This window comes from Erythrolamprus reginae, unplaced genomic scaffold (assembly GCF_031021105.1).
Source record: "Erythrolamprus reginae isolate rEryReg1 unplaced genomic scaffold, rEryReg1.hap1 H_1, whole genome shotgun sequence".
NCBI classification, from domain to species: Eukaryota; Metazoa; Chordata; class Lepidosauria; order Squamata; family Dipsadidae; genus Erythrolamprus; species Erythrolamprus reginae.
In genome coordinates, this window is record NW_027248462.1 from 794593 (window position 1) to 821887 (window position 27295).

A 27295-nucleotide genomic window follows, 5' to 3' on the forward strand; every position below is an offset into this window, starting at 1 on the left:
TGATAGGGAAAATATATAAATTTCTCATCGCTCATAAAAATATAGAGTTGACTTTAAAAGATACTATGATAAGATGGTGTAGAAATATTGGCAAGGAAATAGACATAGATACATGGGAGAAAGTTTGGATTAATAATTGGAAAATGACCAAATCAGTTTCACTAAAAGAAAATCAAATCAAAATGTTCTACAGATGGCATCTCCCACCAAATAGGATTGCAAAAATGTTTCCCAAAACATCCCCATTATGCTGGAAATGTAAGAAGGATATAGGAACCTATTACCATCAATGGTGGACATGTGGTAAAGCTAAAATATATTGGAAGATGATTGAGAAAATATTAAAAGAAATAATAAAGCAAGATATAGATAATACCCCGGAATTTTACTTATTAGGAGTCACCAATCAGACCTATAAGAAAGAAATTCTTTACTTAATTATACACATATTAACTGCGGCTAGAATAATATATGCGCAAAACTGGAAAGGGGAGGAAATCCCCAAAGAAGAAGAAGTTATAGCTAAAATACTAGATTGCGCTGAAATGGACATGATGACAAGAAGATTAAATGATCAAGAAGATACTAAATTTTATGAAACATGGAACAATGTTTATAAATGGATAGAAAAGAAAAAATAAAATATACACACTTATTTCTAGTTAACTTTTTGTATTTGTTTTTACCTAGGTGATAACAATATTAATACTAGTTTAAATGCTTTTTTTTCTTTTTTGATGATTATGACATAGTAGTTTACGTATAAATATAAGTATAAGTAATATATTAAGAACTTTGGTCTATATATGTATAATAGTTGAAATTAGTTTCAATGTTTTGCTTGATGAATATGGTATTTTACTATAGTAATTAAGATTACATTAAAGCCATCTTTTTTTATGATTATGTTATACTAATCTTACCTAATATTCATATTGTATTCAAGATTTATAAAACTTTAACTCAAATTTACTAAATTTTTTAACATTTAACATATACAGTATTTAATTATGTATTCTTTTTCTGTACTTGAATGTACACTTTCAAAAGAAGCGGGGGAAATACACCCCCCATTTTATGTTTAGTGTTTGTATGTGTGTTTGTCTATTTTATGAAAATTAATAAAAAAATTGAAAAAAAAAAAAAAGGAACAAAAATTTAGTACAGTGATCCCTCGAGTTTCGCGATCTCGAGTATTGCGAAACGCTATATCGCGAGTTTTCAACCCGGAAGTAAACTCCACCATCTGCGCATGCGTGCCCTTCCACGCATGCGTAGATGGTGGAGTTTCCCCGCCGGGCAGAGGCTTCCCTGGGTCTTCCCCCACTTGCCCCGGTAAGACAGCGGCGGTGCGAGCAACGGGGCGGGCGGGCGGCACGCGCGCGGGAAACCCCCTGCTCCGCTTCCCAGCTGGGAAGCGGCCCCAGCAACGGTGTGGGTGGGCGGGGCGGCGCGCGCGCGCGCTTCGGGACACCCCCAGCTCTGCTTCTCAGCTGGGAAGCGGAGCTGGCAATGGTGGACGGCGCGCGCGAGCGCGGGGATACCCCAGCTCTGCTTCCCAGCTGAGAAGCGGAGCTAGGGTGTCCCCAAGCGCGCGCGCGCTTCGGGACACCCCCAGCTCCGCTTCTCAGCTGGGAAGCGGAGCTGGCAATGGCAGACGGCGCGCGCGAGCGCGGGGATACCCCAGCTCTGCTTCCCAGCTGAGAAGCGGAGCTAGGGTGTCCCCAAGCGCGCGCGCGCTTCGGGACACCCCCCGCTCCGCTTCTCAGCTGGGAAGCGGAGCTGGCAATGGCGGGCGAAGGGCGGGCGGCGGTGGAAGTAAAAACACTATCTGCGCATGCGCAGATGGTGTTTTTACTTCCGCACCGCTACTTCGCGAAAAATCGATCATCGCGAGGGGTCCTGGAACGGAACCCTCGCGATGATCGAGGGATCACTGTACTCTCCCACCCGTGTTTGTGTTTTAAAAAGAAACACCCCCAATTTGGTGGTGGGGTGTGAATGTTTGTCAGGTGATGGGCACCAATCACAGAGCACTTGTTATATGTTGTGTGTGTGTGTTTATATTTATATTTTAAAATCAATAAAAAAATTTTTTTTTAAAAAAAGAAGAACATGCATTAAAGAAGCATGCTTTCCTCTTCTGTAGCCAAGGGAGTCATTCACACAAAAGTCACTTACTTTGAGGGAGTGTCAATCTGTCTCCGAGAAGAGGCTGTTGCATCACAGAAGGGGCACGTGGCGTTTTTGGCTTGCAGACTCCCCAGCCACAGCGAGGGGCTTGAGGAGGGGGAGTCAGCAGGAAGCAATAGCTACAGAAATGGAAAAGCAGGGAGATGGTTATGGGCTATAAAAGGTTCCTGCCAGGTTGATGCTACAGTTATTATCCTCAAAATAAAGCATAGTTTGCTTCTGGCTATCAAGAACACAGGAACACTTCAGTGGCAACAATAGAGGAGTTAGAACATAAGAAGAGCCATGCTGAATCAGGCCAAAGCCCATCGAGTCCAGCATTCTGTGTCACACAGTGACCCACCAATTGTCCATGGGGATCTTGATCAGAAAGAGAAGGTAAGACCCTCCCTTTCCCTTGACCCCCAACAAATGGTACTCAAGGGAATCCTGCCTGCCTCAACCAACATAGGCACATGGACATCCGTTTCAATAACCACCGATACACTTGGCATCCATGAATCTGTCTAATCCTGCCTTGAAGCTATCAAGGCTGACAGCTGTCATGACCTCTTCTGGAAGTGAATTCCATAAACCAACGACCCTCTGGGTGAAGAAATATTTCCCTTTTTTTCACCTCGCTTTCCTACCTATGAGCTTTAGGGAGTTCCCCCTCATCCTAGCATTGTGTAATAGAGAAAATATTTTTTCTCTATCCACCTTTTCTATCCCATGCATGATTTTATACACTTCGATCAAATCACCCCTTAAATGCCGTCTTTCAGGGCTGAAGAGACCAAGGTGTTGCAACCTGGTTTCATAAGGGAGGTGCTCCATTTCCTTGATCATATTTGTTGCCCTTTTTTGCACCTTTTCCAGTTGCATTATATCCTTCTTGAGGTGAGGTGACCAGAACTGTACACAGTACTCCACGTGTGGTCTGACCATCGATTTGTACAGAGGCAGTACAACACTTACTGACTTGTTTTCGATAAGAGAAGAATTCCTCAAAGCACTTTTTTGGCTCTGGGTCCAAAGTGCAGAACATTCATATATTTCATAGGCAATCAATATCCTGCTTCTTGCTTCATTTTATGCTCTCCTAGCCACCATCATTCATTCATTCATTCATTCATTCATTCATTCATTCATTCATTCATTCAATCATTCATTCATCTATCCACCCACCCACCCACCCACCCACTCTTTGCTCTCCTTATTTTCCCCACAAACAGCAACCCTGTGAGATGAGTTGGGCTGAGAGAGAGTGGCTGGTCCAAAGTCATCCAGTTGGCTTTTCTAAGGTGAGACTAGAAATCACAGTCTTCTAGTTTTTAGCCTAGTTGCCTTCACCATTAGTCCAATCTGGCTTTCAATTTGACATGGATCGCCTCTCCTTTTTTGCATCTACACGAGGCTCTCTTTGCAGGCCCCATTTTTAGACCTCACCTGGCCAGCAGGATAACAGGAACAATGGTCATAAAGAGGAGAGTAACCTGCGGAGTCAGACCTGCCAGTGTCAGCCCGAGATAGGAAAGGGCCCCGATCAGGCCAGCCCCACCTGTTCCAGAGGACCAGGCAGACACTACAGCACTTGTGGGAAAAGAAGAAAAAGAAACAACAGGAATCAGTGGTATACAACTTCCACATAATTACCTCCAATCTAACCACAGTTCTTGTAAGCAAGAGAAATATGGGATTGTTTGGCATTATACATCACTTTAAAATGATGCATATATGTACTTTTGAGATGCTCATGCTTTACTACATTAGTCAAAAGCTGCTCAACATTTCTCATGAGCATACATTGGTATTACCCAGGTGCTAGCCAATAAGAACTCTTATGTCTAATTCACATTTCTAAGCTCAACTAACTAGGTTGGATACATTTAGCTTATTTTTTCCACAGGGAAATGCCTATTTATCACTACTTTCCAACCAGAATGTTTAGTATAATACATCTATCTTCTTTAAATCTTATTAAAATAGCCTTTATTAAGGCAAGGAAAATGTTACCTATTAACATGCAGAATGTATTTAATAGTCTCAGCAGTTCAGCTTAACATCAAAGCACATGTGAATACAGTCACAGTAATAAATCATTATTTCTGAGTTTTGGTGGCTGCAAAGTTTATCTATAACTGTTCCTCCCACTTCTTTCCCACCAAATGTTTCTGGGCTCAATTAAGCATAAAACTTTCTTCAAAGGAAAAGCTTAAGACTGGAAAATGACCTCTGAATTCTGTTACATAGCCTGCCCAGGCAGTTAGCAAGAATTATTTTGTTGGTTCACTATATGTATCCTGTCTGAATAATTATTATTTTTTTTGGAAAGGGAAATAGTTTTGACTCTATACAATCTGTTCTGGAATTTTATAAGTTATCCAAATCGTACATATTTTGATGGCTGCTTGGTATCTCTTCCTGCAATTTCTGAGTACCAAACTTGGATACTTGTAAATTTAATATGCCATGTATATAATCATAAGGAAAGATCCATGAGATCAATTACTAGTAAAGGGTTTGAACCCCACAGAATAAAATTTAATATCTGAGGAGTTTTAAGGGCAGGATTAGTCAGATGGTGTCACCTGAAGGTCAGCATAACCAAAAACACCACACAGGATATCCCGTGTTTATGTGTGTGAAAAGAGTTGTATCTATTTGCTAGAAGTCGGGGGACTGCACTTTTCGTTTTCAGTTTTGTCAGTGAGAATATATGATTTGACTTTGGGATTCCAAATCCAGTTTCTGCTTTTCACACTTGTGTTTTTTTTAAAAGAAAGTTACTTAGTCTTACTCTCATGACCATCATTTTGTAGAGGTGGGCTACAAGAATGGTGGAAGGTCTTAAGCATAAAACGTATCAGGAAAGACTTAATGAACTCAATCTGTATAGTCTGGAGGACAGAAGGAAAAGGGGGGACATGATCGAAACATTTAAATATGTCAAAGGGTTAAATAAGGTTCAGGAGGGAAGTGTTTTTAATAGGAAAGTGAACACAAGAACAAGGGAACACAATCTGAAGTTAGTTGGGGGAAAGATCAAAAGCAACGTGAGAAAATATTATTTCACTGAAAGAGCAGTAATGTAGATCCTTGGAACAAACTTCCAGCAGACGTGGTTGGTAAATCCACAGTAACTGAATTTAAACATGCCTAGGATAAACATATATCCATTGTAAGATAAAATACAGGAAAAAGTATAAGGGCAGACTAGATGGACCATGAGGTCTTTTTCTGCCGTCAGTCTTCTATGTTTCTATGTTTTTATGGCAGTTCCTCAGATTTCCAGTTGTATCTATGGGCCCAGAAAAGCTGGACGTCTCGGCAACAAAGACTAATTTGTTAAGCAGCCACACCAAACCCTTTTGTAAAGTGTCATCCACCATCCAAATCCTGAAAATTACCCTTCTCGGCGTTTACCTGTTGAAAAATGATGTAAGTGCCAGGAACGTTATTTCACCAAGACCAGATGAGATACTGGCAAGCACAACACCTATATCGGTGAGAAGGAAAAAAGGAGACATCACACGAAAGCAGCCAGTCCTCTGGTTATCAAATCTCCGAATTGTGCAGAAAGCGCGTGAGGCCTGGGCCTAGTTTCTTCTATCACAATTCCATCAGCTGTATACAATATGTTCATCTTTGTGCAAGTTTTACAACTTCAGAACTTTGGCAGAAATATTTAAAATAGACATATATTTTACTGAATATTTCTTTTGCCTCCCAGAAGGAATATTTCTAGTAGTCAGGTTTCCCCTTCTCTCTTATTCTCAGTTCCATATTCACAATCCCTTTTTAAGGAATTATTCCTCAGTGGCATTCTTTTGCCACTGAGCATGTGCTAGTTTAATATTTTGGCTTCCTTATGATTTCTCAAACTATATTGATAACTTCTACTTCATTTTTTACTAGGGATAGGCAGCAAGCAATGGCATGATAAATCAGGTGATAAACCACAATTTTGGCATATCAGGACAAGTACATTAAGGTTATGGATGGATCAAAGCTAATTCAGCTGCATTTGGTTATAAATAAAGTCAAAAGGACTTTGGTGTTGAAAAAAAAAATGGCTGAGAGAGAATGGCAAATGCACTTGTTTGCTCCAAAATTTGAATAACCATCTGTTTTAAGGTTATACACACGTGACAATGATACTCACCCAGGAGGCTTTGTGTTGTGCTGGTGGAGAAGGCCACCAGTAAAAAGCTACCCCAAGCTGAGATAATACAAATGCCAACACGCAAACTGTGGAGGAGAGGAAGAGGGAGAGAGGGAGGGAAGGAGCGAGAGAGAGAAAGAGAGGGGACGAGAGAGAGAGAGAGAGAGAGAGAGAAAGAAAGAAAGAAAGAAAGAAAGAAAGAAAAGAAGATTAGTACAAACTTTTCTTTTCTCCTTGGCTAAAATTTCCTAATCCTAACTGATTTCTTATCTTGATATGAACATACAGCTTTCTCCAATAGAAAAAGAAATACCTGACCAATCAGGTTTACAGTGGGGGTATGCTGACAATTAGCTAAAAGCCCTGATGTTGGAAGAATTGGCGCTAGACTTATGGTTGGGGGTCATCACAACATGAGGAACTGTATTAAGGGGTTGCGGCATTACAAAGGTTGAGAACTAGTGCTTTAGAGAGTTGTGTGGAAAAAAGGAAGCCTTGAGTTAAAATTGAAGGGTTAAAAAAAAAAATCTAAGAAATAATCATAAAAAATAAAAAATACCTTTGTAGAATTCTGTTTCAGTTTGATTATTCAAATGTTTTGTCATATCTATTCTACAAAATATGGGACAAAGTATATGATTGGTGGAATCTTAAAAATAGTATTAAAAATTAAATAAACAAGAATATATAACTATTTGAAGAATTATAAGATAGAATAAAATAGTATATAGTATAATAAAGTTAGAAGTGTTTAACTTTCTTTTTTTTATTCTATATCGCTAATACTTTGTTTTTCCTTTTGTATAAGTATACAATATCTTAATAGATAAAGAAATTTAATTAATAGGATTAATATTTAAAAAAACAGAGTTAAACTTAAAAAGAATGTAACTTACACGTGTGGTATTTCTGTATTGATCTGAAAACAGTTAGGGTTTTTTATATTTTTGTATTAGTTAGACTTCTACGACAAGCGGAGCTATGGCAGCTCCTTAAATGTTCAATGTTGTATGTCTCTGTTTGTCTTTTTGAAAAACAATAAAAAAAATTTTTTTTTAAAAAAAACCTTCTATTCTCTTATCTGCAATGATATGCTAATTATTTTGCACCAGTGCAAACTTACCCATATGGGAACAAGTGGATGCAAAAAGGAGCACTGAATTTGATGAAGAGCGTTGGCAAAATGTCTGCCAGAAGTACCGCCTATACAGGATGCAAAAATATTTTTTAAATGTATTTGGTCTCAAAACCTCCAAGTACAATACCTCGCTTCTTCCCCTGCCTGATCTGGCCTTTAACTTACCCCAGTCGAAATGGTATTGCAATCATAGCGAGAAGTATTGGCGGTGGTATTCTCTGGAGCAACACTGGGAGGAATCTTGAGTAGAAAACAAAAGATGGGAAGTGAAACTCAGCTATGAGATCATGAGTGTGACTGAGTGTGTTTACTGAGCAAAGTTCCTTGAAATCAGCAAATCACTGATCAGCACTCAAAAACAGTGATGGCGAACTTATGGCACGAGTGGCAATGGTGGCACGCAGAGCCATATCTGCTGGCAAGTGAGCCGTTGCCCTAGCTCAGCTCCAACATGCTTGTGTGTGCAGGCCAGCTGATTTTTGGCTCCCAGAGAGCCTACGGGGAGATGGAGGAAGGCGTTTTTACCCTCCCCTCAGCTTTAGGGAAGCCTTTGGAGCCTAGGGAGGGCGAAACATGAGCTTACTGGGCCCACCATAAGTTTCCGGCTCCAGAGAGCCTCCAGGGTGCAGGGAAAGCTATTTTTGCCCTTCCCAGGCATTGAATTATAGGTGTGGTCACTCACACTTGCGCGATAGCACGTGCCTATTATTATTATTATTATTATTATTATTATTATTATTATTATTAATATTTATTAGATTTGTATGCCGCCCCTCTCCGTAGACTCGGGGCGGCTTACAGCAATGATAAAAAAATATATAATGACAAATCTAATAGTTAGAATCTAAAATAACAATGATACATTTAAAAAGTCTAAAAAACATGAAACCCCAATATATAAAAAAACATACATACAGTCATATCATACACAGAAAACTACATAGGCAGGGGGAGATGTTTCAGTTCCCCCACGCTTGATGACAGAGGTGGGTTTTAAGGAGTTTACGAAAGGCAAGGAGGGTGGGGGCAGTTCTAATCTCTGGAGGGAGCTGATTCCAGAGGGTAGGAGCCACCACAGAGAAGGCTCTTCCTCTGGGTCCCGCCAAACGACATTGTTTAGTTGACGGGACCCGGAGGAGACCAACTCTGTGGGACCTAACCGGTCGCTGGGATTCGTGCGGCAGAAGGCGGTCTCGTAGATACCCTGGTCGGGTGCCATGAAGTGTTTTATAGGTGATGACCAACACTTTGATTTGTGACCGGAAACTGATTGGCAACCAATGCAGACTGCGGAGTGTTGGAGCCTATGCTCTTTCGGTACCCAAGGATAAAAAGGTTTGCCGTCACTGCTCTAAAATCTCATTACATCTGACAATCTCAACAGGTCAATATCGGTTGTGGCTTCTCCGCTGCAGCTAGCTGCAGAGCCTATAGCAATAGCACTTATATACTGCTTCACAATGCTTCACAGCCCTCTCTAAGCAGTTTTACAGAGTCAGCTTCTTGCCCCCAACAATCCGGGTCCTCATTTTACCCACCTCAGAAGGATGGAAGGCTGAGTCAATCTTGAGCCTGGTGAAATTTGAACTGGTAAACAACAGTCAGCAAAAGCAGCTTGCAGTATTGCACTCTAAGCACCGTTCCACCAAGGCTTCTACCAGTGTTCCCTCCAATTTTTTTTGGGGGGGGGGGGTCGGAAAAGTATAGTGTCTGAGCGGCAGTGCCTTCGGGACTGGGCGGCACAGAAATAATAAATAAACAAACAAACAAACAAACAAACAAAAAACCCACCCTGTTTTGCCTCAGAGAATTTCAAAATAAAATACTGTACTGTGTGTCTATAACAGTGAGCTCATAATAGGGCAACTCTATCAATATCAAAATACCACTTAAATAGTTGAGCTAGTTTCAAAATAGATTTTGATTTTCTTTCTCTCTTCCTTACTCCCATTCTTTTTCTTTCTCTTTTCCTTCCTCTCTTTTTTCTATCTGTTTCTCTCTCTTCCTCTCTTCCTCTCTCTCTCCTTCCCTCTCACTCTTTCCCTCAGCTTCTGGGCAGGTTTGGAAAACTCTGAGTTGATGATGATTTTTAAGTGAGCGATTGCTCACTGCTCAGCTTAGAGGGAACTATGGCTCCTACCAACCTCAGAGGAGGCCGAGAGAGAGCCTGGGTCAGCTTCGGAGCCTTTGAATGGCTCAAGGAAAAATAGACGTAGACATTAGCCTCCTTGGCTGGGAAATAAATAGTAAGGGTTTGGGGAGGGGCTGGTTGTCAGGGACAACTGTTCGTTTTTAGGATGCAGCAAGCAATTCGGATTTCCAGGCCAGAACCAGTGATGGACTCCTGCTGGTACAGCTATTTGCGTGCAGCTCCGTGGCTCTGGCGCAGAGAGGAGCAAAAAATCTCACCAAAATGCATGTGCACAAGCATACATGTGCAAGTTTCTGCAAGCTGCACAGGTTCAGGAAGCAAATTGCGCTTAATTACGCACTTATGCGCCAGAGCCACAGAGCTGTGCAGAATTAGCTGTACTGGTAGGAGCCCACCACTGGCCCAAAACCAGGTCTGTTGGGACTAGTTATGTTTGGGTTTTTTGGTTTATCCACATGAATAAAAGACTATTCTTACCCTGTTTGAAAAAGGGGAGTCGTGTTACGAGTAAGCGACTTATTATTACTTACTAAGGCTGGGTCAGAACAACATGTTTAAATATGTGTATGTAAATACAGGTATAGTCCTCGACTTAAAACAGTTCATTTAGTGACCATTCTAAGTTACAATGGCACTGAAAAAAAGTGACTTATGACCATTTCTCACATTCACAAACTTTGCCGCATCCCCATGATGATGTGATCAAAACTCTGATGCTTGGCAACTGGTTCTCATTTATGACCATTGCAGGGTTCCAAGGTTATGTGGTCACCTTTTATAACATTTTGACAACTAGGTTACTAATCTACCCTCTGCAGTGATTCATTTAACAATTATGGTAGGAAAAGTCATAAAATTGGGCAAAACTCTCACTTAACAAATGAAATTTTGGGCTCAACTGTGGTCATAAGTTGAGGACTACCTGTAAGTACAGCACATGCATACATATACAAGAGTATCTAGATAGTGTAGTGCACAACAAAAAAAAAACCAACCCCAAAACCAAACAAGGAGGTGGGATTCAATGAATAATATCATTGGAAGCTCTGAATTATATCTTCCTGAATGTCGCATGAATAAATTTTAAGAAGATGCAGAAGATTTTAAAAAATGCCAACAGTCTTTCAACACCATCTTTCACATAGTGCCTGTAATCCTCGACTTACAACAACAATTAAGGACCTGAATTTCCTTTGCTAAGCAAAGCAATTATTAAGCGAGTCACACCCAGTCTTACAACCTTTTTGCCATAACTGTTAAGCAAAACCGTTAAGCGAATCATTGCAGCTTTTATGGCAATCCAGTTTCCCAAAGTTTGCTTTTGGGAAGCAAACTAGGAAGGTCAGAAACAACAATCACCTGATCCTGGAATGCTGCAACCTTCATAAATATATGCTGGTTGCCAAGTGCCTAAATTCTGATCAAATAAGTGCAGGAATACAAGTGAAGGTTTTAAGTATGAGGACAGCTGTCACTTTTTCCAGTGACATTATAACTTTGAATAGTCACTAAACAAATAGTTGAAAATCAAGGACTTATTGACCCAGATAATCAGTGTCAAATGGTTCTCTGCTAAGAAAATGTAGTTTCTACCACACAGATAATCTAATAAAATAAACTGCAGCCTTCCCAGGATCTGGCTATTGACTCAATTGGTTGAAACTAATAGGAGAAAAAGGCTTTATATATGCAGTCCTGCTTCATTTCACATTCGCTGTGGCGAGGGGGGCGTTTGCCCAGGTTCGCCTGGTGCACCAGTTGCGGCCCTATTTGGACCGGGAGTCGTTGCTCACAGTCACTCATGCCCTCATCACCTCGAGGTTCGACTACAGTAACGCTCTCTACATGGGGCTACCTTTGAAGAATGTTCGGAAACTTCAGATCGTGCAGAATGCAGCTGCGAGAGCAATCATGGGCTTTTCCAAATATGCCCATGTTACTCCAACACTCCGCAGTCTGCACTGGTTGCCGATCAGTTTCCGGTCACAATTCAAAGTGTTGGTTATTACCTATAAAGCCCTTCATGGCACCGGACCAGGATACCTGCAAGACCGCCTTCTGCCACACAAATCCCAGCGACCGGTCAGGTCCCACAGAGTTGGCCTTCTCCGGGTCCCGTTGACTAAATAATGTCATCTGGCAGGACCCAGGGGAAGAGCCTTCTCTGTGGCGGCTCCGACCCTCTGGAATCAGCTCCCCCCAGAGATTAGAACTGCCCCTACCGTCCTTGCCTTTCGTAAACTTCTCAAAACCTACTTCTGTCGTCAAGCGTGGCGGAACTGAGACATCTCCCCCTGCCTATGTAGTTTTAGTGCATGATATGACTGTATGTATGTTTTTTTTATATTGGGGTTCCTTGTTTTTAGATTTTTTTAAATGTACAATTGCTATTTTAGATTTTAAATTATTAGATTTGTCAATACATATTGTTCTTTATCACTGTTGTGAGCCGCCCCGAGTCTGCGGAGAGGGGCGGCATACAAATCTAATTAATAATAATAATAATAATAATAATAATAATAATAATAATAATAATAATAATGTACCGGTAGTTCCTTATTCTCATATTATTTTATTTTATTTGTACTTATTTTCTACATATTTATTTCTTCCAGTAATTTTGGCATTTTCTCTTGACCTGTTCCTTATTCTACCTTTACACAAATAAACACACTGTCTTCTGTCTTGCACACTTACCGGCTCAGTCCCATTATGCCCTGGCACCTTCTGGTGGCTGAGGATGTCATGAGCCGCACTCAACATCACCACATAAGCAAAATTGTTGCAGAGTCCAAGCAGCCTGTGCGAGGAGGCAATTTAGGAAACATGGTGTTACCACATATACTTACATCAGTGCTTGGGTTTATAAAATGTGTTAAACTATAGAATGGATACTTAGTGTTGGATTACTGGACTGTACAAACCCAAATATTGTGGTTTACTGCAGTGTTTTTCAATCTCAGCAACTTTAAGATGTGTGGACTTCAACTCCCAGAATTCCTCGGTCAGCATGGTTGACTGGAGAATTCTGGGAGCTGAAGTCCACATATCTTAAAGTTGCCAAGACTGAGAAACAAGTATGAACTTGGTTGCAATAGATCCAACCAATTGAGGATTTTTAAAGCATTACGGGAACTATGCTTTAACCATTGTATGACCTGTATCACTGTTGTAATTTTGTTCGTTTTTTATTTTTATTATAGATTTTTAATTGTAATTACAGGCCCACCTTCCTTTCACAACAGAGCTCAGCTGCATTGCAAGCAGGGTTCAAACACTGATGAGATCCAGATCAATTTAGTTATGTTTGTTGCATCACTGGTTTTTTCAGACTGTATTTTCAGACTATATAAAACGCTATCACCATACTCAGAATTCCCCAAAGCTCTGATGCATGCAACCTAATGCATGCAATTGGTTGTACAAAGTGCGCTGCAAACAAATAGGAGGACGATTGAAAGTCTGATTGAAAGAGGATGTGTAAAAATATCAAGTTTGTAGAAAGGATACTCAGAAAATAAATGTGGACGCAAGGCAGAAGTGCGTAAGCTGATGTGCTAGCTGCAACCTGAAAAAGAAGCTAGTTTTCACACAACAATAAAGATGAAAGAAGAACTACTTGTAGTAATAATTGAAGACGTGGTATTGAACAATTGAAGACATGGTATTGAACAATTGAACAATTGAGGTCTCCTTGAACCAAAGAAGCAGCATAAAGGAATCACCAGAAGCCTATATTGTTTCTCCACTGGCTGCAAGCATCCAAGGGGGCTTCGGATTCCACAGAGTGCACCACATCTTCATTTTCCTCTGTTTGTGGGGAGAGAACAAGCACAGTTGTCAGAATTGAGGAGACATTAGGGAAGGGGAGGGAGTGGTGGAAATCTGAACGTGAGAACAGACTCACCCTCAGAATCATCCCCCGAGTGCCTCATGGCAGGAGGCAGAAATCAGGGCACCACAGGGATCACCTATAATTAAAAGGAGGGGGGAACGAAGAGGAGGAGCATGAGTGCACAACAAATTTTTGGGCTTCCAGGGACGCACTTGAGATGCTCCCTCTAGCTAGGTGCGCGCCCCGTCCCGTCCCGTTCATCTCTCTGGCTAAAGCAGCGCCGCTACCTTTAAGAAAACGTTCCGATTAGACTTCTCCGCAAATCTGCGGTCAGAGGATCGGAAAAACTGACACCGAAGTCGTAGGCACGGCAACCCTACTGCAGCTCCTACTTCCTGGTTGGATAGCACTTCCTCCTGCCACGCAACGTCCTCAGCTGGGCTTTGCTCTCAATGGCTAAGCCGAGAGCGCGCACGGGAGGACCAAGGGAAGCCGGTTGCGCGCTCCGGTAAGGCGCAGGATGGCTGCATTGGAGAGACCCCGCGGAACCCCCGCTAGTGTTGCTTAAAAGAAGGGGGAGTCTGGTATCTGGGAATTCCTGCAGATGTTGGTGCTTTTAAACACGTTTTCCAGAGCTTCGCATGCCGCATGCCTGCTTACACACCTTAAAAGATGCGTGGCGATGAAAGGATGTGAGTTTCCTCAATGTATGTTTTTCACTACAGTTGGGGTTTTTTTTGGGGGGGGGGGTTCAAAGTGGTGAAGGTGGGGGGAGAGGTGTAAAAATATGCAAACCTGATTTGCAATACAAATCAACATTATGGAATTGCTATAAAGCCTCACATGCGGACTGAAACAACAGAAGCTTCTCCCTGGTGTAGTAAGTATAATGTGTTATATTGTGGAAAGTGTGAGTTAAGTTCCACTTGGCTGTTGGAGAAGACTCCTGAGAACAGAAAGCCAGAAAACAAATGCACCATCAAATAAATCAACTCAGAATTCTCGATTGTGGCACAAGTTGTTTTGAACACATCAAGCAAAGATCTAGCTCTCTGAAAAAGACTCTAATGATGGGAAAGGTAGAAGAAAAGAGAAAAAAAGGGGACAGCCAGCTAGGTAGATGGATTCAGTGATGGGGGTCTTTTGAAAGATTTGACAGATTGTCCTGGATAAAATCTACCTATGTGTTTGCTAGGAGTTGAAAATAACTTGATGGCACATAATCCATCATATGCTTTTAGGAGAAACACAGATACTTCAATCTAGGTTGAAGTATCCTGTTCAAGAAAAAGTCATCTTGATGTTATTGTAAACAAGGTCTCACATCAATTTAAGGTGAAACTGGAAGCCATCTCAGTTTTAATAAACAATGACTCACTTATAATATCCATAAACAATGGGATAATGAAAAAAAAACAGTGATGGCTGTGTGCTCATTAATAGGAGTAATATCTTTTATAAAAGAAGATTACCAGCTTTTCAGTGCTGAAGTGGACACTGTGCTCTAAACAGTAGACATGTTTTTTAGTATCCTGGAATTAATTAGGAGTACCGTATTCAAATTCCCAGTATGTTCATGTAGGTATGTTTCTACCACCTGTTTTTATAAATTGTTGTCATTTTTAATGTTTTTAACCCTATCTTAGTTGCCCAGAGCACCTGGCAAGTAGGAAGCGATATAAATTGAAAAATAAAGTACTGTCTCATTCTTTTCACAATATAATTGGCATTACTTGGTGGCTTTTGAACTGAGATCAGCCTTCTAGTCTACCAACCACTCCTGGTACTTTTCCAGAGTTCAATTAAACAACAAGCTTATCTCAGAAAAATCCACTGCCTTGCTAAGGACCTCAAAATAGTGCATTCCACAAAGTCCAGCCATTCTTCATGTAGTTTACTCAACTCTGAAACCATTTATTCTTTCTCAATAATACTGTGTACTTTTCCACCCAATAATACAACACCGTTTGGGGACCAGCTCTGGATCTGATTCAGAGGAATGGAGTCAATCTATTTCTGTCTCTTTTAATTTACAAGAAACAACTACAGTACATTAGAATTTTATTATGAATTGCTGCCGTTCTACAAATCCAGTATGTTGGTAGAAATTTGTACTTCTCTCTCCCTACTCACCCATCGGAAATCCATTCTGTTCCTGGAGTATATATGCTTTGTAAGAATTTTTCCACCACTGTCCCCAATCTATATCAAAGTCTTAATCCAGTGCCTCGGGGTGGTTGATGTCTGAATGGGAAGGAACAGTTCAACCCTTGCGAGACTGAATGCTTATGGATATAGAATGCTTTCTTCTTTAAGCGTGGTTAGACACACAAGGAATTTGTCTCCGGTGCGTAAGCTCTCAGTGTACATACAACAATAGTGATAGATCAGTATCATGGCATTGGACCAGAATACCTCCGGAACCGTCTTCTACCGCATGAATCCCAGCGGCCGATAAGGTCCCATAGAGTTGGCCTTCTCTGGGTCCCGTCGACTAAACAATGTCGTTTGGCTGGCCCCAGGGGAAGAGCCTTCTCTGTGGCGGCCCCGGCCCTCTGGAATCAACTCCCCCCGGAGATTAGAATAGCCCCAACCCTCCTTGTCTTTCGCAAGGTACTCAAGACCCACCTATATGGCCAGGCATGGGGGAACTAAGACATCTCCCCCAGGCTTTCTTATATTTTATGTTTGGTATGTATGTGTTGTATGGTTTTTTTAAACGGGTTTTTTATATAATTCTTATTATTAGATTTGTTCCATTGTTTATACTGTTTTTTATCGTTGTTGTGAGCCTCACCGAGTTTTCGGAGAGGGGCGGCATATAAATCTAATAAAATAAATAAATAATAATCATAATCATTGTAAAAATACATTCATGATAAAACATTAGATATAACACTTAGTGATAGTCATGGACGCTACATAAGCAATAACTTAAATCATACTAGGGTACTAAGTAGACAATATAAATCACAAGATATAAGCAACAAAATTATAAAAAAATAAGGAGTTAGATAATAGGGAACATGAGAATAATGGTGATAATACTGCCTTTTTAGATAATTTGACATTATTGTAGAAATTAGTTTAGTAGAGTGATAGCATGGGGAGGGGGAAGACTATTGGGTCTTGTTGTTCTGATGTGCAGTACCCTATAGTGTCGTTTTGAGGGTAGAAGTTGAAACAGTATGTCCAGAATATTCATGAGGAGTTTCTGGAGATATTTTCACAGCCTTCTTTCTGGCTCGTGCAGTATACAGGTCCTTAATGAAAGCACGTTGGTAGCAATTGGTGGGGTTTTTTTTCTGTCATTCTAATTATCTGTTGAATTCTGTTTGTCTTGATTGATTGCAGTGCCAAACCAGATACAGATGACTATAATTCCTCTGTAGAACTGTATCAGCAGCTCCTTGGCCATTGAACTGTCTGAGTTGGTGCAGGAAGAACATTCTTTGTTGTGCTTTTTTTTATAACATTTGAAGTTAGGTGTCCATTTTAAGCCTTGACATATAGAATCTAGACACTTCAAAATCTTTATTGGTGCTACCGCGTTGTCTAATATTGTGAATGGTGGTAATGTTAGAGGGCATCTCCTAAAATCTACTAGCATTTCTACAGTTTTAAGTGTGTTCAGTTCAAAACTATTCTGGCTGCACCACAAGGCTAGAAGTCTGCATGCAGATTTGTCATTGTCTGGAATGAGACCAATCATTGTTGTATCGCCTGCAAATTTCAGCACTTTAACAAAGGAATCCTTTGAGATACGGTTATTGGTATATAGAGAGAAGTGGAGAGACCATGCAGCCCTGGGGATCCCCTTGCTAATTGTACAGGTATCTGATGCGATTTTGCCTAGCTTCACCTGCTGCTTCCTGTCAGTTAGAAACTTATGATCCATTTACAAGTTTGGTCATATTTAGATTATTTGGATCTGGGGACTTTCCAGCTTTAGACCAAATAATGTCCCATTCAAGATTGGTCTAATGTGTAATTTGAGGGTTGTTATGGACTGACAACACTGCTCAGACAGAAGAAGGCATCTGCTATTTGGCCTTTGCACAGATTAATTTTGTACACCAATTGTGCCAGTTCTTGGATTGGGAGGCCATGCTTACAGTCACTCAAACGTTAGTCACCTCTTGTGTGGACCATTGCAACAGAGTCCACATGACTCTAACATTGAAGATCACTTGGAAGCCATGGCTTGTTTAGAGTGCAGTAGCACAAGCAATTCACATTATACCCAAATAGCAATCTCTGCTTTTTGATCTCTGCTGATTGCCATTAGTTTCCAGGTACAATTCAAAATGCTGGTTTTGAACTATAAAATTGCATATGGCCTAATTTATTTATTGATTGATTGATTGATTGGATTTGTATGCCGCCCCTCTCTGCAGACTCGGGGCGGCTAACAATAGTGATAAAAACACCATGTAACAATCCAATACTAAAACAACTAAAAAAAACCCTTATTATAAAACCAAACAGACATACAAACATACCATGAGTAAATTGTAAAGGCCTAGGGGGAAAGAATATCTCAATTTCCCCATGCCTGATGGCAGAGGTGGGTTTTAAGAAGCTTACGAAAGGCCAGGAGGGTGGGGGCAATTCTAATCTCTGGGGGGAATTGGTTCCAGAGGGCCGGGGCCGCCACAGAGAAGGCTCTTCCCCTGGGTCCCCCCAAACGACATTGTTTAGTTGACGGAACCCAGAGAAGGCCCACTCTGTGGGACCTAACTAGTCGCTGGGATTCGTGCAGCAGAAGGCGGTTATTTGAGAATCCATCTGTGATATTTGCCAATCCTATAGAATTGGATAGTGTTGGCATATTTAGGTTTTATGGATTAAATGGTTAACACTTGATGGGACTGAGGAAGGTTTCTTCTCTATCACGGTGTCTGGAGCATCTCCCCCAAACTTTGTGTGGCCCTTACCTTGATTTTATTTAGGTAAGATATGAAGACTTCTCTCTGTCCCTGGAATAAGCAGGATTATGGGTCCCTTTTAAAGTAATACAGTATGGGGAAATGGGAATTATATATCTATTGTTCTCTGAGATGACAACCTTTTTTTGTTGTCGATGGTGGTAGTGATGACAATGTTTCGTATTTAATAGTGTATTGCCACCCGACGCCATTATGGAATTGGGTGGCTTTACAAATTTGACAAATACAACAAGAAAACTAGCAATCATAAGGTAAAGGTTCCCTTCACACATATGTGCTGGTCGTTCGCGACTCTAGGGGCGATGCTCATTTCTGTTTCTAAGTCAATGAGCCAGCACTGTCTGATGACGATTTCGTGATCATACAGCCGGCATGACTAAATGCCAAGGCCTATGGAATGCTCTTACCTTCCTACCAAGATGGTCTCTATATTTCTATTTGCATTTTTTTGAGAATTTTTTAAAAAAAATCTCCAACATATTTATGCATATATATTAAAATATATCAATAATATGCATAATGATACTTTTTTTGGCCTCCATCTTTCTAGAATCAACCTCCTATTATATACTTATTACTTCTAATCATCAGTCTGTTATTCTGTATTTCTTCACACTCTTCTCCCTCTTATCCAATCTCTCCCCTTCGCTTTCTTCCCCCTTCTCTCTCCCTTCCTACTCTTTTCCACTCCTTTTCTTCTCCTTCTACCTTTCTACTTCCTCTACCTCCTTCCCTGAGTGATTCTTGTTTTAATCCTCCTCGTATTTAACTGACTGACACTACATTACCAATATCTCTTCTAAGTTGATTATTATTAATCATTTCTATGTGCACAGTTCTTTGTTTTAGGTATATGATGCTACTCTAGTGCTGCCTCCTCAAAAGCTAGTTTTGTCATAATTCATTCTCTAGTTTTCCTTTGTTTATAATGATTGCAATTCAACTCTACTTGCATTTTTTACATGCTTTCGAACTGCTGGCTTGATAGAAGCTGGGGCATGTAGCAGAAGCTCTTTCCATTTATTACATTTCCTCGAGTTTGAGGTTGATTTTGACAGTGTTTGATAGTGAGTGACCATTCACATGCTTCTTGTTTCTATAGGATATGGTGTGCTTTTGTTTTTTTCACAGCTACGCATAGTCAAAACGAACTATGGCAAACTCCAAGGCAAAAAAAAGAAAAGGATGTGGTCAAATACTTCAGTGACGTTAACTTCCCTCTTTGAGGAGAAGGGGAAGCCACTTTGTACCTTCTCTCCAGTTACCCCAGCTGCATAATGGAGTATCTTCGATCATTCTTTGGGAGCTTGCAACAGGCTTTGGTTAGTGGAACCCTGTCACCTCTCAGGCTTTGGAGGGATCCAGAACTTTTGGTTTATCTTAAGTGGGTTTTGTGACTTCCTGTACTAGAAGTACATATTCAGTGTTTCTTTCTCTTCACTCCATTTTCAGGATTTTGTTTCCTCGTTCACTACTTACCTTTTTGGAAATGAACCTCATCCAGGAGCAGAAGAGGCAGGAAGTGGAAGGGAGATGAAGAACTGCAGAAGCCACCATGATTCTGAAGTGGAGACAACATACTCTGGGTAACAAGAATTTGATGTGGAATAATTGTTTCTGTTGGAGTTTGTTTGGTAGTTCTGACCAAACAGTGACCTTTGGAGTAGAATGGTCTCTGACTTGCCGTTGGATTTATTTCTCCTTTCCCTCCTGCCTTCTCCTGCAGGGATGTTTCTCCAAGGGAGCAATTGAAGGTCACTGAAGGTCCTTCCACAGCGGAGGTAGGTGTTGGTTAAGAGGAGGTGGAGTAAAATCCTTCTGTGCGCCACCTTCAATAAAGTCCTTTCTTTTCAGATAACTCCACTCGGTCAGGATTCTCAAGAAGATTCTCAAGGAGAATCAGAAATGGCAGTTACTGGTGATCAGACAATGGATTCCTTTCTCAGATCTTTCAAATTCCCCAACGGACGTGAGGGACAAGAAGAATCTGAACAAAAGTTCTCAGGTGACTGAAACTTATGGAATGATGGTGATGCTTTATTATGAGGAATGGAAGATTCCCACAGCAGGAAATCTTTCACTGATTTTCTTTTTTTTTCTTTTTCCCCCCTTTTTCTGCGAGTGGGTTTTTATTATTCTCTCCCTCTGGACTTTACAACAGCATAGATGGTAACATTAAATTAAACAATGCAAACAATGTCAGGAAAAAACATAACATTTCTGAAAGACACAAAGTGAAGTAATTACATTTAAAGAAATTGGAAGATTATACATTTAAAAATACTTGAAAAAAGTAACGTAACTAAAAGATAATATAATGAAAAGTTCTATTGAAACCCCTCTAATATTTTTAAATTATGAGGAGACTTGGTCCAAAACACGGTATTAACAAAAACGGCCAATGTTTTCCTACAATTTTTTCCTCAGTGTTTACAAATGTGTTCAAAAGGCTGCTGAACTTGAAAGATTGTCCTACTAGGGTGGATTGTAAAACAGGCTTGCACAATATCCAGAGCCACATACTCCTTTTTCCTGTCCTTGTGTCTTTGTGTGTGTATAGGAAGTTGTATTTCAGTTGTGAGTTTTGCACATGAACTGAAATATATCTGTTTTTATTGGCAAATCCCAGTTACTTGAATAAGGGGCCAAATGTTTATTAAGTCTATTTTATCATTTCATAATTTAATAAGAGTGGAGAATCTAGATTTTATAGTTTTCACTTGTAATCAGTTTTTCATGTTGTTTTTCTCCCATCATTTTCTGAATACTTTCACATACAACCCATTAAAGAGGAAAGGGTTAAACAGCAAAATGGTGTTTCATCACAGATAACAATTGATCTGGGAGTATCCTCTTTCTTTAGCATACATTTATCTTAATTTATATTTTTCTCAGAGCTCAGGACACCGGAAATAAAGATTCTCTTTCATCACTACACAAACACTGGAGATGAATTATGTTAGGATTAAAAAAAAATATCGGAGGAAAACAGAGCTGGCCTAGTAAGGGCTTGAATCTGAGTTTCCCTGCCTAGGTCCAAATTCTTCACCACTGCATCATTGATTCTCAAGCTATATGATTTAGCTTACACTGAAGAATGCTGAAAATTATATATGCGTAATTTTATTGGCCAGTGTATATTATGTGCATGCAGGCCTCTTTATTGATAATGATTATGTTGTTACACAAAGATTTGACTTTAAATGGTCCTCCATAATTTCAAATTATCTTGTGATTTGACCAAAAAAATTGTCAAATTTTTCTCTCAGCTTTGTATTTTTTTAAATGAATGTATTAACTTGCTTGAAAAAGGTAAAATGGGGTTTTTTTCATGTACAACAAGAAACACATGTGAGAGATTATTTATATTCTTGGTCGTTCTTTCTGTGGTATGCTCTTCAGCTCTTCTTCACTTGGATTTTGACTTCCATAATTTCCAACTAACATGGCTTTTTATTATGCTAGCTGTGAATTATGTTAAAGGTTAACACACTTGGCTGCAAAAGGCTAGAAAAAGGTAATATGGAGCAACTGTCCTGTTTTTCTAAATGCCCAGAGATAGAAGAACATTTGTTTGTTTGTTTACTTACTTACTTATTTATTTAGATTTCTATGCTGCCTAATCCTGAAGGACTCAGAGCAGCTTACAATAATATAAAAAAGATATAAATACAATAAAAAGATGTCAAATATAGAAATCTGAAACTATAAAACCCCAGTTTGTCCAATCAACACACATCCATACCATTCAACACGATTCGGCTATGACAGATGTCAAATTTATGTCCCCCAGGCCTGCCGGCAAAGCCAGGTCTTCACGGCCTTACAGAAGGCCAGTAGGGTGGGAGCAGTAGGGACATCAGGGGGAGTTGGTTCCATAGAGCCAGGGCGACAACAGAGAAGGCCCTCCCCCATGGCCCCGCCAACCTGTCTTTCGTAAACTACTTAAGACTCATTTATGCCGCCAGGCATGGGGGAGTGAAGATATTCCTTCCCCCTAGGCCATTACAAGTTATGCATGGTATGTTTGTGTGTATGTTTGGTTTTATTATAAGGGTTTTTAGTTGTTTTATTAATTGGATTGCTACATGCTGTTTTTATCATTGTTAGCCGCCCCGAGTCTGCGGAGAGGGGCAGCATACAAATCCAATAAATAAATAAATAAGCCTGCATTGTCGATGGGACCTGGAAAAGGCCAACTCTGTGTGATCTTATTGGGAGGTATGCGGCAGGAGATGATCCCATAAATAGTCTGGCCCTAAGCCATGTAGGGCTTTATAGGTAATAACCTATAAAGGGTATTCTATGCTCTGCTTAATTAGGACAGTATTTATTGGCCATACTAAATCGGATATTGAAACTACTGTATGGATAAAAGGAGCAGGCCCCAATCACAGAAAGCTGCTTTAAATTCTTGGATGACCAGTCCCGGAGAGAAACCCAAAATCAATTATATTCTTTCTTATTTTTGCCCCACAGCATCTTCTGTCTGCCTCGGTGATACCCCTGAATTAGGATCAACAACACCTATCACTGACATCATCCAACAGGCACCCTCGGAGGCACCAAACGTGACCGAAGAATCTGCTTCGATGGAAGTTGCACAGGAAGACATGATAGAAGAGTTGGCAGATGCAGTTTGTAGTCAATATTATAGTCATTTGAAGCCAGATGAACTTTTGCCAGAAAGAAGAGAACTTGGGCAAATGGAAGTGGCAGGAAGAACAAGGATGAGTCAGGAAGGAGAACAAGACAGAAATGTATTAGCTGAAGGGATTGAGCAGGAAGCACCAAGTTGGGCAGCACCTGTAGAACAAAAAGGAGGGCCTGAAGGTGCAAGGCAGACTGGGGAGATTGTTCAAGATAGTATGGAAGAGAGGGCTGAGATTGTTAATAATCAACAATTAGAGGTGGAGAAAGAGCAGGAAGAAGGAAAGGCGGGTGAGAAAGTGCAGGGAGAGATGAATACAGTAGCGTTAAACGAGACAGAGGATAAGGTGCTTGAAGAGGAAAGAACGGTTGGAAAAAGTCAGCTATGGGATGAAGAAGCAGAAAAAATCAGAGAAGATCAGGAGAAAGAGTTGGAAAAGATGTTGTGGAATGAGGGAATTCAGCAAAAGCTCCTAGACTTGACACAGGACAAGGAGGAAAAGCAGAGAGGACAAGGAGATGCAACATGGGATAGGGGGACTCAGCAAGATAGATTGGAGGAGGAGATGGCTAAGACGGTAAGAGACCAGCAGCTAAATGTTGAGAAGGAACAGGAAGAAGATACAAGGATGGATGAGAACGAACAAGTAAAAACAAATGTGACAGCAGAAATTGAAAGAGACCAGATGAAGATGCTAGAAGAGAAAAGGAAAGGTGAGAAAAGCTGGAATTTGGAAGGATGTTTAGCAGGAACTGAAGAGGGGAAGGAGAGAAAGGTGGATGAAAAGAAAAGTGGACTAGAGGGAGTCATTTGGACCGATAAACCTCAGTATGATATACAAAATGTTACAATAGTGAAGACCCAGGGTTTAGAATCTGGGGAGGAACAGGGAGAAGGCACGGAGCTGGACCAGATAATGAAGGAAATAGTAACAAAGAACGAAGAAGTTCAGCAACCATTGCTGGACAAAGTAGAGATGGACACAAGCCAGAAGGCGGCACTAGAAGGGGAAGAAATTTTGAGTTTTTTATACTGGGAGCCCAAAGAAACTGAGATTATGATAGAACAGAAAAGTGGGCCACCAGAATTGGAAAAGAGGGAGAATTGTAAACAGGAAGATTTACCTGAGAAAGGAAATACAGAAGAACATCTGAAGGAGGAAGTAGAAGAATCTGTGGAAAATGTGATGCACTTTACAGGGGAAAAACAGGAACAGCAAATAAGAGAAGAATGTTGGGAAAGTAACCAGAAAGAACAGCCTGAGGTATTGGTAGATAGTTGTGGTCTTAGTGTAGAAATTCTGGAAGTGGCTGAGACTACATCAGACCAGTCAAACCAACTGGAAGAGACCACAAAGGACCTGGTGTGTCTGACCTCTCTTGATACAGACCTGGCTGGACCCAGAGCTTTCCCACACGATGTAAGCATAATGACAAAGGAAAGTGGAACGTGAAAGTAGTCCAGGAAAGTGGAGTAATTATATCCATCTCTATTCTGCAGGTCACAACACTGGACAGCAGTGCCCAGAAGGAGCGGGTGTTGCTACGTCGTAAGAGCTCCATTCGACGAGCGCCCAGCGTGAAGAAACCAAAGCCATCAGCAGAAGAAGCTCCAACAGAAGAGACAAAGATGGCTGAAGATGCTCCAACTTTATTGGAAGTACCAAAGAGACAAAAGCCAAGATTGTCTGGGTAAATCTCACCACCACATGCAAAAGTAATTGAATAGTATATACAGTGATACCTCATCTTACAAACGCCTCGTCATACAAACTTTTTGAGATACAAACCCAGGGTTTAAGATTTTTTTGCCTCTTCTTACAAACTATTTTCACCTTACAAACCCACCGCCACCGCTGGGATGCCCTGCCTCTGGACTTCCGTTGCCAGCGAAGCACCCGTTTTTGTGCTGCTGGGATTCCCCCTGAGGCTCCCCACCATGGGAAACCCCACCTCTAGACTTCCGTGTTTTTGTGATGCTGCAGGGGAATCCCAGCAGTGCAAAAATGGGTGCTTCGCTGGCAATGGAGGTCCGGAGGTGGGGTTTCCCATGGAGGGGAGCCTCAGGGGAATCCCAGCATCGCAAAAACACAGAGGTCCGGAGGTGGGGTTTCAAGGACTTCGGTGTTTTTACGATACTGCGATTTCACTGATGCTCCCTTCACTGGGAAACCCCACCTCCGGAATTCCGTTGCCAGCGAAGCGCTCGTTTTTGCGATGCTGGGATTCCCCTGCTGGGGTTCACCCTGCAGCATTGCAAAAACACAGAAGTCCGGAGGTGGGGTTTCCCATGGAGGGGAACCTCAGGGGAATCCCAGCCTCGCAAAAACGGGCGCTTCAGCTGGCAAAAGGGGTGAATTTTGGGCTTGCACGCATTAATCGCTTTTCCATTGATTCCTATGGGAAATATTGTTCCGTCTTACAAACTTTTCACCTTAAGAACCTCGTCCCGGAACCAATTAAGTTTGTAAGACAAGGTATCACTGTATTAGTGTTGTTTTCTTGAATTTTGTCTTAATCTACCCATTTGTTTTGCTTTCCCAGGTTTGGGCCTATGCACCCCAATATGATGGCTGAACTTCAGATGCGCCTGCAAAAGCCAAAGTGACTTGACGTTTCAGTAGCTTTTTCAAGTAATGAGCTTGCATGTTTTTGGCTCTATCCTAGATCAAGGCACCCTAGCCAATAATTTTGAAAGCAACGGAGGCACCATCTCTATGTTCTCTGAAAACTGAATAAATCAGATGTCCATTCTAAATTATATGGTTAGTGAGGAAACTTTGTGTACCATAGGAATAGAAAATATGAGAAGTATTCCTGGACTATCTCACCAGATCTGATATCTTTATCTCTTCACCTGAAATGGGGAACTCCAGTATAGGTTTCCTTCTATTCATATCATACTTTGGAAAACAAAGTAATTACCGGTAGGTGGAAACTACCTAACAATTTTGGAAGGTTATCTTTAGATTCTACTATATGGTACAGAGTCTTTCCTCACCGTGTATCAATTGAAACCCATTCTATATTTTACAACAATTCAGTGAAACGGAAACATGTCTGAAGAGATTACTACATACATTTGAATCCAAGAAGTGTGTGTTGATTAATGATAAGAACCGAGCTGTTATGATATTACATAGGGCAAAACCTGGAAGACTACATCAAGAGATACTGCCAAGAGAACAGTCAAATGAGAGGCAATAGAGCCCTCATTTGGATAGTAGGCAGGGCAGGAGGCCCAAAAGGGAATGTTCCTAGTTTCTTGGGCTATAAAGGAAGCAGGAGAGGCGTATTTTCAAATTTAAAGGATTCTGTCAATGTAGTTTTACCATGAAGCTTTCTAAGGCCAACAGCTACAGTTATAGAGGAGAATTAGCACATATACAGTAGTACCTCTAGATACGAGTTTAATTCGTTCCAGAACGGAGCTCGTATGTCGAACAACTTGTATCTGGAACAAATGGCTTTAGACTTTGTTTTTCCCCTCCGAGATAACCAGAAGCAAGGATTCTTGTGCCACCTAGGGGACGCTTGGCTCGTATCCCGAATTTGAGCTCGGGTCTCAAAAACAAATTTCTCTCCCCTCGTGGCTCGTAACTTGGAATACTCGCATGTTGAGCAGCTCGTATCTAGAGGTACTACTGTATTTAATCTTTACTCCATCTGTCAGAGTTTTCCAATATTGCCCCTCCCCATCACAGTCTTTCTCCCTACTCAGATTAGGATTTAGGCAGAAGATTGAAAAGATAACAAATGTTTGATTGATCAGTATTTTTACTTCCAGGAGAACATAGAGATGCTTTTCTTTTGGCAAGTTGGCCTAAGGTTGAATGCAATGCATTTTTTGTGGAAAAAGGCTTCAGTTGAGATAATTACTTAGTTTGGTTGGTCTTGCAATCATTTATTTCTCAAGTGTGAAAATGCTTTTCTCAGGCCAATGGCTACAGGACCACTTTCCTGGACCCAGTTGAAGACATTTCTACCTTTTTAGACTTGGGAATGATGGTTTTATTTTTACTGTACTTATTTTATTCAACTTTAATTGCTACTTTTAATTTTGTTTCCTTTTACCATAGTATTTTTACTTTTAATTGGTTTAAGAAAAAGTGTCATTCTTAATATTTAACCTTAGTTGTTATCTTTTATTGTCTTATTGCAACACAGTAAATGTAAATACAATAATGTATTATTATTGCAATAAAATAAAAGGTTGCTAGCTTTGGCAATCAAC

At 40.7% G+C, this 27295-nt stretch overlaps 2 protein-coding genes across 5 annotated transcripts in view; one reads left to right on the forward strand and one right to left on the reverse strand.

The window, feature by feature from the left end:
• LOC139155231 (battenin-like) overlaps positions 1-13896 on the reverse strand; it is a 27220-nt gene extending 13324 nt beyond the window's left edge. The window contains exons 1-10 of one of the 2 annotated variants that reach the window (XM_070730332.1): positions 13750-13896; positions 13535-13598; positions 13353-13437; positions 12325-12427; positions 7641-7715; positions 7461-7540; positions 6338-6423; positions 5599-5671; positions 3622-3765; positions 2182-2312 (exon numbers count right to left, since the gene is read on the reverse strand). In XM_070730332.1, coding sequence (XP_070586433.1) covers positions 2182-2312; positions 3622-3765; positions 5599-5671; positions 6338-6423; positions 7461-7540; positions 7641-7715; positions 12325-12427; positions 13353-13437; positions 13535-13562 — 805 coding nt within the window. In that variant the 5' untranslated portion in view covers positions 13563-13598; positions 13750-13896. The remainder of the gene's footprint in view (positions 1-2181; positions 2313-3621; positions 3766-5598; positions 5672-6337; positions 6424-7460; positions 7541-7640; positions 7716-12324; positions 12428-13352; positions 13438-13534; positions 13599-13749) is intronic. The other variant, XM_070730333.1, reaches the window with a different exon arrangement.
• On the forward strand, positions 13880-27295 carry LOC139155228 (golgin subfamily A member 6-like protein 25). Of its 3 annotated transcripts, none has more exons than XM_070730326.1 (8): positions 13880-13970; positions 19543-19733; positions 19864-19997; positions 20138-20192; positions 20266-20416; positions 22891-24482; positions 24563-24753; positions 25606-27295. In XM_070730326.1, exons 2-8 carry the CDS (start codon positions 19689-19691, stop codon positions 25667-25669), a joined length of 2232 nt encoding a protein of 743 aa, XP_070586427.1. In that variant the 5' UTR covers positions 13880-13970; positions 19543-19688; the 3' UTR covers positions 25670-27295. The 3 variants fall into 3 exon arrangements, with proteins under 3 accessions (XP_070586427.1, XP_070586426.1, XP_070586424.1); XM_070730325.1 differs by having other exon boundaries at positions 13887-14169; XM_070730323.1 differs by having other exon boundaries at positions 13887-14154.

Excerpts from the sequence above, each read along its gene's own strand:
- LOC139155228 (XM_070730326.1), top strand. The coding sequence starts at position 19,689 with ATGGAGTATCTTCGATCATTCTTTGGGAGCTTGCAACAGGCTTTG. Across the intron at positions 20,193-20,265 it reads AAGGTCCTTCCACAGCGGAG|ATAACTCCACTCGGTCAGGA; the intron begins GTAGGTGTTGGT and ends CTTTCTTTTCAG. Across the intron at positions 24,754-25,605 it reads CAAAAGCCAAGATTGTCTGG|GTTTGGGCCTATGCACCCCA; the intron begins GTAAATCTCACC and ends TTGCTTTCCCAG.